At 48.1% G+C, this 12,313-nt stretch overlaps 1 protein-coding gene across 1 annotated transcript; it reads left to right on the top strand.

Annotated features, from left to right (window-relative positions):
• Positions 1-6,187: 6,187 nt before the first annotated feature.
• Positions 6,188-8,405, top strand: irf2bp2a (interferon regulatory factor 2 binding protein 2a). The gene is made up of 2 exons (XM_015943969.3): positions 6,188-7,237; positions 7,476-8,405. Exons 1-2 carry the CDS (start codon positions 6,412-6,414, stop codon positions 8,192-8,194), a joined length of 1,545 nt encoding a protein of 514 aa, XP_015799455.1. The 5' UTR covers positions 6,188-6,411; the 3' UTR covers positions 8,195-8,405.
• The last annotated feature ends 3,908 nt before the right edge of the window (positions 8,406-12,313 follow it).

The following is a 12,313-nucleotide window of genomic DNA, read 5'->3' as shown; positions in this document are numbered from 1 at the left end:
CTTGTTGGTGTTCATTCAGCAAGTTGTAGCAACATGTCAGCCACCAGTTAAACTACTTCTTAAGCAACTTGTCATTCACCAGAAACAATTGTCCGTAGGCTAAGCTCGGTGACGTGCTTTCACACATTTTTCCCTGTGAATCTGAGCTAGCTTGCTTCTATTTGGAGTAAAACGTTAACTAAGGCCTGGTTCCCACAGCAAGGTTTTGAAATTATCTAAAGATTTTCAAAACACGAGACCACACACGTGGCGATAAAAAGTCACGGATATAACAGTTTTGTGGCCAGTAGGTGATGTGCGGCTACATGGCAAAGACAAAACGCGTAGCACGAACGTTCCCTGGTCAGAGGGGAAATTTCGCAAAACCTCTTGAGATCAATGGTGAATTTAGCATAAACAAACATGGCGGCCAAGGAATAAGATTTTAATTGGATTCCTCTCACTCTGTGTAGCGTGTCTCGGTCACGTCACTCTCTGATTGGCTACATGTCACAATCCAACGTACTTAATATCCCATTTTCGTGATCAGAGCAGTCCTGACAGTACTCTTAACACACCACACATGATAGGAATATCTGATGAGATTATCTTTAGAGCCATTGCGTTAATCTGAGGTGTCCCTGAGAATGCCAGAAAAGATGGTTCTGGTCAAAAATCGGTATAAACATCTCTCTGTGTGAACCAGGCCTGACAGATATGAGGTGATACACAAGTTCAGGCAAACATCTTTGGAAGTTAGCTAGAAATAACTGTCAGCCACCACCACACAGACTCTAAGGTCATCTTCACACCATTCCTGGTACGTTTTCCTCCTTGGTGTAGTTTGTTTACTCAGGCATGAACGCAGTATTCTCACTTCAGTGTCGACAGAGGTGGTCTTGATACTCTTTTGTACGTTCTGTGTGTTCTTTTTTTACACAGCTTAGTAAAAAAAAACAGTTTTTTACTTTAGGGACTCTCGCCATCATCAGAGTTTGCTGGCATTGGTGACTTAATTCACGCTGACTGGAGTTGATAAGGGATTTCTAGAAACAGGTTATGATTCCCACCCCTAGTACTCTGCAAAATCCGAGTTCGTGTTGCATTCTGGGATGCAGGAGGACACACACACATCTGTAGCAACTGAAAATCTCCTAGCTAGTGGAAAATGAAGCGCGGACTGATGCTGGAGATCAACGAGATCTATTTCCTCACTGATACTTTATATTTATTATAAAAATACTGAAACACAAACAGTTTGCAAACGGCTCAGGGAGAGGGGATTAGACCGTGTTGTCAGCTGGCTTGGGATCAGAACCTTCTTCCTGTTGTTACCTGTGTTAGCCCCGCCCCCAGATGATCTTACCAATCAGCAGAATGAACGTCCTTATTGTGTATCATTTGATGATCTCCCTGTGTGAAAAGAAACCGAACACAGGAGAAACAACAAACTGCAGGTGTGAAAACACCCTAAAGCTGAAAATCTCCTGAGTTAACACTAGAGTTTAAGATTTATTTAGTGATGGTGGCCTCTTACAATGGAGCTGCTAATCAAATGTGTCCAGCAGCTTATGACATATTTATCTATAACTAGAAACGCACCGACAGAAAAAAATATTACAGATCATCAGAAACCAAAGAAAGACGCCACAATCCAGGTCCTAATCCTTTTTATGCATCCTCTCGAATTCACACGCTCTTGGGTTCACATAGCATCAGAGCTCTATTTTCTATTCCAGCTCTTCACAGCGACTCGTTTCCTGATTGAAAGCTTTGAAGTGGACGAGGGGAGGTGAAACATCGTGTGCCCAGACGCCCCAGACGCCGCGGTTACGACGACTTTATCACACAGACAGGGAGACGGCGCTGGTGCTCTGGGCCTTCCATCTTCCTCGGAGGAGGAACGCGACAAGCAGTCCTCCACAGCCGAAACCACAGGCGCATAATGAATGCCACACCATCGTGACTACTTGCACTTTCGTGGAAAGACGAGGAAGGACACGTCTGGCTCAAACACTGATGGGGAACGTCGGAACATCGGCCATAAAACCAGACTATCAAAGGGCGGGCTGAGAGGAGCGGGAACCTCGGCTGATTTATAATCACCACCGAAGAAGCGCAGTTTCCGAGTGAATGACTTTAGAGGAAACTGAAGACGTACAACTCTTCAGATACAACCACAAAACATCTGTAAACAATATGGCACACTATCCACCATCTTTTATGCTTTCCTTAGCTGAACACATGCTGTTTTCAATCCTCCAAAATGAGCCGAAGTTATCCAATTAGGTCAGCCTCGGCTATTCTTAGTTTTCCTTACAAACATCCTCGTGTTGTTTGTATTCTATACATCACCGAGCCCGACGGCTAAGAGCCTTTTTAAGGCGGGTGTTTCTGGAGAAGCAGCTGCTCAGATCTCGACTATAAATATCCAAACAGGGTTTTTCTAAAACTGCAGAAGGGGAAGTATGCAAAGACTAAAGCTAAAATCAGCTGTGCTCCACCTGCAAGACGGTGAAGATGACACCCGCGCTTTGAACAGATTACATCCTCCGCATCTGGGAGTTGAGTGCAGCGAGAGCCGCTGCACCAGAGTTGTCAGAGTCCGTTTTCTAGAAAGAATAGATGCGAGCTGCTGTGAGAGAGGAATACTTAGGCCGAGTTTTATTTTGGCTCACAGGTAAATACTACTTTGGTCTTCTCGGATCTAAAACGTCCCCCAGTTCATGTGCAACAAACACGATGCGTAAAAGTCCCGCTGGAGTTTTAACGAGTCAAAAGCATAACAGGTACACAGTTTCACTCTGCAGGAGCGGCTGGAAACTGAATGTGCACGAGGCTTCGTGCAACGGAGCAACATTTCTGACGTTTTTACACTCATCTGAACATCGCAGCTGTGGCTCAGGCTCCAAACCCTCTTCTCTTCAGTTTTGAGGTGAATAAATGGCGATGTCGGCGAACTGGATGTTTAAACCTCCTGCAGACGGTTGTTTACATCAATATATGAGTAACATAAACCAGGGAGGGAGGAGGGGGGTTTCCATTGGACAGGAAGTGATGTCGTCAGCTTGCTATACATGAGCGCAGCATCACAAACTACTCGGTTCCTTCTATTCCTGGTTGCAAACTCAGTCCGCAAGCCACTGAAACTACCTGCTGTTTAAAAGTGGAAGTGAAAACAAAGCTGTTCATTTACGTCTTTTATTCTGAGGGGATTTTTTTCCTCCCCCCCCTCCCCCAGCTCTCTAAGTCGTCCGTCCCTGACAAGGCGGGCAGATTAAGGGGATATGTTACCATCTCTCTCTCTCTCCCTCATACCCCCCCCCCCTCCCTAAATGGATACACATGTGGCACATCTGGGTCCAAGCCTGACTCATTACTCTCTTTTTTATGCTCCATTCTCTGCAGCCATGGCAACTGCTGCATGTTTGGCAGAAAGGCTTTTGAAGGCAGTGGAAAAAGAGAGCGATAGAGAGGGAGTCCAGGGGAAGGGAGGGAGGGAGGGAGAGCTCTCAGTAGTTGGCCCACATCCAGTGTAATCATGCCATGGAGCTGAAATGAGGCCTTTGGCAGCACACCAGGTTTCAGAGAACAAAGATGTGAGCTTCTAATGTTGGTGGTGGGGCCTGCTTGGCATCCTCCACCATTTCCCAGCAGCCCTTGCCTTGGCTGGCTGCCAGCCAACCCCCCCCCCCCCTCCTGCTGGGACTGCAAAGAGGATCAGAATAAAGGAATAAAGAGAGAGACTTGTTTTTCACTCGCCTCTTGCTCTGGCCAATGACATCACCTCTGCAGCCTGCAGCCCCCAGATTCCAGCCGCCCAGCAAATTTTTCCTCTCGTCTTCGACCCTCCATTTTATTTGAATTCCACCTTTTCACTTTAAAAAAAATCAAAGTTCACTCCTTATTCAACTAGTTTTGTCTGAATCAGAACTTGCTATGCAAACTCCTCCGGCAGAAGCTTCCTTAATTTAAATCAGCGCTTTAATCTTTTGCAGAGCTGGCGCGTAGCTAAAAATAGGACCGTAAACAGGATATATATGGTAGCCGGGGTAATGTGATTGTCTCCATGGTTACCTTCCACATACAGGAACTGTGTTAAGCGTGCAATTAGTCTTCAGGTCTCACATTTCTTCCAGCGTTGCAGTTTAAATTCAGTTCTAGTAACCTCTGATGCTTCTCTCCCCAAAAACTGGTTATATAACATAAATGTTGGGGGGGGGGGGGGGGGGGGGGCACAAAAAACAGCATCCAGCACCGAGCTCTGAGTGGCAAACTTCACAGAGAATTTGCAATGTTTCGCCTGCATGAATAAAGCATGTGTGATATAAAATTTAACGGGCTCGGAGAGTGATAAAACAAAAATAACGTCACCTCATCAGGCCCTGTGAAGCCGTCGCACGCTGGGTATTCCCCTGGCCGTCACCTAGGTCTCAGGCTTTATTTAGTCTGAGGACGAAAAGGAAGAAGTTAGTGTAAAGGAGAATTATACAGATTTTCCATCTGGTTTGGTGGCCAGACTCAAATCAGATGGCCCCCAGCCAGGTCACACCACAGTGGTTTTACTGTATACACGCGTATTTTGCCATTCGGGGCCATCTGTGCGTGCCTGGCTTCATGTCGCATTTATTTATCTGTTCTGCCTGCTTCGCTTTGCATTCGTATCTTCTTATAAGATCAAGTTATTTAGCTGTAAATGAATCTCAGCATGTCTTCATCCTGCATAATAGCCGTTTGGCCCCTGCAGCTATTTGCTCACACAAATGAGTGCAAAGCAGAAGGATCAAAGCAGCTTTTTAAGGCTTCCCACCAATCTCAAGGCAGGAATTTATTTATTCTTCTCCCTCACAACATTCATTTCCCAACCGTGTCAAAAAAGCTCATCCTTTTGTTGTTCGACTGAGATTTGAGGCGAATGGGGAAAGCATGTGTGCTAATAATAACAGAGTAGGAAAACACCTATGAGAGAGTGTAGAAGGACAGACACGTGTGATTGGTGGAGAGGAAAGCCTCCTCCTGCCCCTGGTGCACGATCATGGCTGCAGGCGTGCTGCCAAATGGCCTCATGTTCTGTAGATGGGTGAGGCGGATGAGGGTACGTGACTAAACAACTTGCTTCCTCTTTCCAACGTCACATGGACTTGCACAAACATATCCTGCTTTGTGTCTGCAAGTTTCAGACGCATTGCCTCACCCAAAGCCCGAGGGCTAAGCTGCAACCGGTTGGACTGAGCCCAGATGAGAGGGGAGGAATCTGAACGGCTGGGGCACTCCTCCACTTTCAAATCCTTTATTTCTGTCTTTTTGTTTTACTTCAGGGGATTTAGGCTGGGGTTTTGGTGCCTTCATACGTGAAACATTTCCCTTTTCGTAGAAAACTCTCACACCAAAACCCTTTTTCAGACTCAGGAGCTGGTTTGAGTGAGATATTAAAAATAGAAAAAGGTGTTATTGATTCACTCGTGGCAATCTTTGGATTATTATAGTCACACTGTAACCTGAAACCACACAGGCTGGAAATCCCCGCCTCGTGACAACGCTTCCTGGTTACAGACTATTGGAGCCCCTTTATTCATGTTCTTAATAATAATAATAATAATAATAATAGGAAATCTAAACATTCTTGCGCATAAATGAAGAGGAATCTCTCTTGAAATTAGCTTTGTAAATATGTGGTGCAAAATAAATAAAAACGGACTACAGTGGCTTGTTTTTGTGTCTTCCCACCTCATTCATTTCACAACAGCGGCGGCAGCAGCTCGTTGCGTCGTGGCAGCAAAATAAACCGCAGCTGCTGGATAATACTCTGAATGTAGGACAAAGCAAACCCGAAGAGATCGAAAGCTTTTTTTTTTAAATCCCTAAAATCACTGAGCCGGTGTTTTTAAACATCAAAAGTCTCCATTCATGTCCCGCGCGGATGTTTATTTGCTCGTTTATTTATTTATTTTTCATGAAAATACTTCTGGCTGATCTGGGTGCTGCTTTTGGCTCCAGTTCCGAGTGGATACACTAAAAACAAGACTTAAAAAACACGAGAAGAAGAAGAAGAAGAAGAAGAAGAAGAAGAAGAAGAAGAAGAAGAAGCGTTGAGTGACGTGAGGCTGCGTGGGGGGGGGGGGGGGGGGGGCTGTCGAAGAAATCAAGTCAACAGAAACTGAAGTGGAAGCAGGCGTGGTGACGTCACTGCTCCACATCGAGCCAGTAGTGGAGTCGGCGGAGGTAGATAGAGGAGCGCTGGAGTAAAGTACACACCGACATGAACTTCTCCCTCTAAAACTTCACGCTTGTTGCTCTTAAAGTCGGGACAGGAACGTCTCTTTTCTTCCCAACCGACGGAAATTGTTGTTTGTTCGGCTTTTGTTGCAGGAAAGCGGGAGAGGAAGACACATTTTGGGGGTTTTTCTATCGGAGGTGTCGACGACGAGCGCCATGTCGTCCGCGGCGGTCGCTGCTTCTTCCAGGAGGCAGTCGTGTTATTTATGCGACCTGCCCCGCATGCCGTGGGCCATGATCTGGGATTTTACCGAGCCCGTCTGCAGGGGATGTGTCAACTACGAAGGAGCTGACCGCATTGAGTTTGTCATCGAGACGGCCCGCCAGCTGAAGCGGGCTCACGGCTTCCAGGAGGGGAGGTCTCCCGGGCCGGGGAAGGCTCAGCTCTCCGGGAAGGACATCCAGGGGATCAACCACGCCGCGGCGGGAGACCCCGGCTCCCGGCCGCCGCAGCCCCTGGACCGCTACCCGCTCTCCTCCGAACGCCCGCCCCGGCTGGGTCCAGAATACCAGTCCAGCAGACAGGCGAACGGCATTCCGATCCCGAATGGATTTCCTAAACCCGACGAGCCTCCGGAGCTGAACCGCCAGAGCCCCAACCCGCGCAGGAATAGCTCGGTCCCGCAGAACCTGATGCCTAACGGGAGCATGCCCCCGGTGCACGTCAACGGCAGGCCGGGCCAGATGGGGCTTCCCTCCGCGCTGGCAGGCGGCAGTCCCGCCGAACTGAGCAAGAGACCCGCCTCGGTGTCCAGCACGGAGCACGACAGGGAGGTGAAGGAGAAGCACAGGCCGGACAGTCTGACGCCGGAGATCTCCGAGAGCCACAAGAACAGGGCAGAGCAGGAGTGGAGCAAAGGCAAGACGGTGAGGGACCTGATGGCTCTGCACACGTTCGACACCACCAAGTTCAGGAAGGAGCACGCGGCCATGCAACAAAGGGTTATGGGCTACGAGAGCAGCGCCACTGCGTCCAAGTCAGGTAAGCGTCCCTCTGCTCCCGTTCTTACCCAGACTAGAATCAAACGACTCCTTAGACTTCGTGTGAATGTCGATCAGAGTGCTGCGGAATGTTTTAGGTTGCTTATTTGTGCTTCTCTGCTGTTGCTGTTGGTGCAGGAAGGAAGAGCAAATGTGCACATGTCCCTTGCAGGGAAATTGCATCTCCTGGTATGAACCGTGCAACTCAACTGTTCTCTTTAACCCTTTCCCTCCTCCAGACAGAGGAAAACATCCCCGCATGAAGAGAAAAGCATCGTCGCCTGAACCAGAGGGAGAGGGCACCGCTGCCAAGCTGAACGGCGAAGGGCAGCAGTGGTTACCACCACCCAACGAAGGACTGAAAATGCCACCAGTACCCCCGCCGAGCTTCGCCTCTCCCCCCTCTACGATATCCCCCCACCCTCGCACCACCCCACCTGAGGCAGCCCAGAATGGCCAGTCCCCCATGGCGGCTCTCATCATGGCAGCAGATAACGCAGGTGGAAACAGCTCTCCCAAGGATGGCAATCAAGTCCACTCCACCACCCGCAGGAACAGCAGCAGCCCCCTGTCACCGTCCTCCATGAATCAGAGGAGGCTGGCCCAGAGAGAGGCATCAGGCGCAGGTACCCCCCAAGTGCCAGGCATGGACCAGGTGCACCCCCAAAGCATTCCGGACTCCTCGGTACCTGGCAGCATACCTTTGTGCTGCACGCTGTGCCACGAGCGTTTGGAGGACACGCACTTTGTTCAGTGCCCGTCTGTGCCGTCTCACAAGTTCTGCTTCCCGTGCTCGAGGGAAAGCATAAAGCAGCAGGGTGCTACGGGCGAAGTGTACTGTCCAAGCGGAGATAAATGTCCCCTGGTTGGCTCAAACGTACCGTGGGCTTTCATGCAAGGAGAAATCGCCACCATCCTTGCGGGAGACGTCAAAGTAAAAAAGGAGAGGGACCCTTGATTTTGTCTGAACACTTCTTTGGGGAGGGGAGGCAAAAAATCTGAGTATAAATATATAAATATCACATACATACCATTCAAACAAACTAACAGACTTGTACATATTGGACCCAAGGGAAGAGTATACTTCGTAAACATGGTTGTATAATTTTTGATTTTTGAATACATTGTGTTTCTATATTTTTGAAGATAAAGGTATGTACTCATCATAATGAACTACGTTCCTCTTTGTTGATGTTTAACAAAATTCTTGATGTACTTCTAGGTCTGGTGGCAGTTCCTGTTTAACGTAGAATGTGACTAATGCTACTCTACGAGCACTTGGCAAAACTAAAATGCTTTTAGCTGTACTTGTATGCACTTGTTTAAAAAAATTGCCAAATACAATTTCTGATCTTGTATGAACTTATTGTCTGAGCTTGCTTCATTTGGGTGCGTGGCGCTGGTGCCGGGCTTTTGTGGAGAGGTGACGAGCTTGGGCTCTCGGCTCTGACGTGCAGGGCTTGTTGTGACGGCTTGGCGGACGTGATTTACGCTGCACAACACACGTAGGCGAGAGGCTTAAGCTGCAGGAACGCAGCATCTCTGCAGCCTTTCGTGAAAAAAAGGAGGCGCGTTGTCCAAACTTTGCTCCATAAAACAAAAATTACACCGCTGTAACCAGACTGCAGAGCTTAGAAACGGATGCCAAGTCATGTTCGGTCCACAGGAATCTGTTGAGTCAGTAATAAGGAAGTGCATGAATGCCAAAGTCACTTGTTTTGATGCTAAATTTGGATTTTTGCTCCTTTTTTTTTAATTTTCACGCTGGTGTGCACACCAATGTTTATGTTTTTGACAAAAACTAAATTTTTATATCCCGTAGAGTCACGCCTCGGCTCTAAAACTACAACCTGAATCAAACAAGCACAATGAGGCTTGCTTTGGGTGCATGAGCACTGCAGCGAGACTCCGAGTGATGCTGAGGCAGAAACCGGCTCAGTCTCGTCAAACAGTTGCAGATTCACTTGCAGCTCGGTCATAAAACCAACAAAACTGCAGCTCTGCCTCTGACAGCAGAGTAAAGCAGCCAGACTCATCAGTGGGGGGCTTGTTGAAGCTGCACTCACTGTTTCTGCAAAGGGAGAAGACGTTTTTGGTCTGTTTTCATGCTATTTCAGAACAAAGAACCCCCTCTCCTCTAGCTGATGCACTAAGTGGACGCTGACATCTAAGCAGGGAAAAATGAGCTGTTGCGTAATTTTCCGAGACACAATCTGCTTCCTTTTAGTTCCAGCAGCCTGTAATTTGCAGCAGTTTTGATTTTAGCGAATTTGGTTCATCGATCCACTCATCAGCTGATTAGTTGACCAGCCGTGCTTTAAATGCTATTTTTTTAATCTCTGAAAGGCTTGTGTGTAATCTGTGTCCTGTTTAATTCATGACGTTGAATGGAAACAGCCTTTGCTCCCCGCTGCTGCTCGGCCAGCTCAGCAGGGCCGGGGTGTCCTCTGCCTGAGACGAGGAAAAGGACAGAAAGAAGTAGAACTTTTTAAGCCGTGGCAGCGTGAAGCTGAGCCGCTTCTTCCCCCTCAGTGACCCATTTGAAGGCAGATGTTTATTTACGTGTCTCATTCCCTTCTTTGGAAAGTTATCTTATCAGTTGGACTTTAAAACTAGGAACACAGCCCACGTTGATAACACTTTATGCCCTCACACACACACACACACACACACACACACAGCATCGCTGTCAGAGGGTTTTTATTTTTATACCCCTCCAGTCTTTGACCTACCTGTTCCTTATCACATTGCTTTTTACTGGCAGCCAAATCCAGCGTGACCCTTCTGAGAAAACAGAGCCAGGTTTTTATAGCCGGACTCGAAGCATGACACATCTAAACGTAAAAAAAACCCATTTCAGTCGATGCCTCTGCCCATAAAGATGTACGTCAGCACAGCCAATACCTGTTTGTTGAGTGGTGATTAAAATAGACAAACACAGTAATAAGGTGTCCCTGGATGTTGGCCTGTCCTAACACAAAGCTCGTGAGTTGCATGGCGACCGGTGCACAACATATCCTCTGGTGCACCTGATGCAGGAGCAAACGAGCTTCAAGCCAACCAAACGATGAAATCAGCCTAATTTCCAGCGTGCATTCCTCTTTGCACTGCAGCCCTCGTGCAGAAGCCATTTGTGGTTAATGGCTCACAGGCTTTCTTTCTGTTTACTTACAAGAACCCTCGGGGAGTTTTAATATTTAAGCTGCTGCGTAAGAGGCAAAGCTGGCTTTGATGTGCTCTCACCCTGAAACTATCCTCCAGAAAAGGAGGACACATAAATAAACCTGGTGTGAAGTTTCACGAGAGGCCCGACCAGGTGAGATCCTGGAGGAACCTCGGCTAAAGATGAATTCAGATTTCTGCTTCATGGTGGCAGCTTTGATCTGAGGGAGAGCTCGGCTCTCGGCGCCCAAGTTTGCAGGATTAGTCAGAGCAAACGTGACGCAAACCTAGGCGTTCTTCTATCAGGCCGCTGCAGCACACGCACCGATCGATGGTCATAAAAATCCTTGACGGACTGATTGATTTACCCAACACGATGCTGTTAATCAGGCTGAGTGGAAGGCAGAAACCGATTGGCGAGGCAGAGTCCACCGTTTTGTTGTTCTGTGATGGCTAACCCGGCGTGTTACACAAAAACAGATGCTAGCCGTAGGTCAGAGGTCAGACTTGTTGCCTTTTAAGAGTCAACGTGCAGGTTTTCCCAACAGATGTGACTTGTTACTGTGCATGAACACTCATCACACTGAGTGCATTTGTTCTGTTAGAAAGGGAAGTCGGCTGGAACGCTGATACCGACAGCGTCTTCCCTCTGAAATCCCTCTGATTCTAATCCGCAGGTATTTATCGTACACTAAAAGGTCGACGCTAGTCCGGTGGGTGGGTGGAAAAATGGAGGAAAACATGAATTCACTCAACGTAGCCAGCTGTTTCACTAATGAATCTATGTTTAGCACAATAAATCAAAAGGCACGCTCGTGCTGCAGTAATCCCCCCCCACCACCCTCGGAAAGCGAGCAGAGACAGGGACGCGCCAAAAGAAGGATCTGGTCTACATTTTCTCCACTCCCAGTATGACTGATCCGCTGGGTTAATTTTAGACCTGTCAGGGGAAACAAGGTCACAGCAGATGTTGTATCGAGGGCACGCTCAGATCTGCCTCTGCTTTTTCTGTTTCATCAATCAAAGCTTCCCTCTGGAGCTCCGGCAAGGCTGGTAATGATGGCTTCTCTTTTCGGGAGAAGCTCGAGCTCCAAACCGGCAATTAGGAGGAGCGAGGCTAAACCGGCAGGATGTGTAAAATTCGCCCCCCCCTCAGATTCTTGGCTTTGGTCCGCTGAGGGGGTTTACATGTGACTGGCCTGTTTACCGCAAAGGCCCTGCAAAGTTAAGATGATTACAGCGTCGAGTGCCAAGTGTGTTTTTACTTAGACTGCCACGAAAACCCGGCCACAGAGCTCTGCTGTGTGTGCTGAGCAGCAGATTTTAAAAGTGCCGCTTCTTTCGTCCCTTTTGTGCGCCTCTTTCCAGCATTTAGAGAACCTAACATTTCATTTCTCTTTGGGTTTTGTCGTTTCTCTTTGACTGCTGGTTGCAACCAACCTTCCCAGATTCCAGTGCTGCCTCCTCTTTGCTGCAAACCAAGCCTGTGAAATGGAAATCAGGACTCCGTCCCCCCCTCTTTCCAGACATCAGAACAAGGCTGCGCCTCCAATGTTTCTCTCAGATCTTGGAGTGCTGCCAAATCTTATAAGTGGAGCAGAAAGCGAGGGAGAGAGGTGGAGGAAGAGTGAGCGGAGTGCAGAGGAGTGAGAGGAGGCGTAGGACGGAAAAGATGAAAGGAGAGAGGATGACAAATGGAAGAAGAGGAAGAACGTGATGAGGACAATGCATGGGACTGATCCAAGAGCGTTCAGGCCTCTTCTCGTATTTATAGCCGAGCCCAGCACAATTACTGCCTTTTTTCTGCTGAGCAACTACTCCTAGCTCCTGGCTCAAGATCAGCTGATAAGATGGCATGCTGCGACTGTGCCAAATGAAAAATAGGAAGCAAGCGAGGGGAGCGTTATCTCCTATC

Source organism: Nothobranchius furzeri, chromosome 12 (assembly GCF_043380555.1).
Source record: "Nothobranchius furzeri strain GRZ-AD chromosome 12, NfurGRZ-RIMD1, whole genome shotgun sequence".
NCBI classification, from domain to species: Eukaryota; Metazoa; Chordata; class Actinopteri; order Cyprinodontiformes; family Nothobranchiidae; genus Nothobranchius; species Nothobranchius furzeri.
This window is presented reverse-complemented; position numbering and strand designations above follow the sequence as displayed.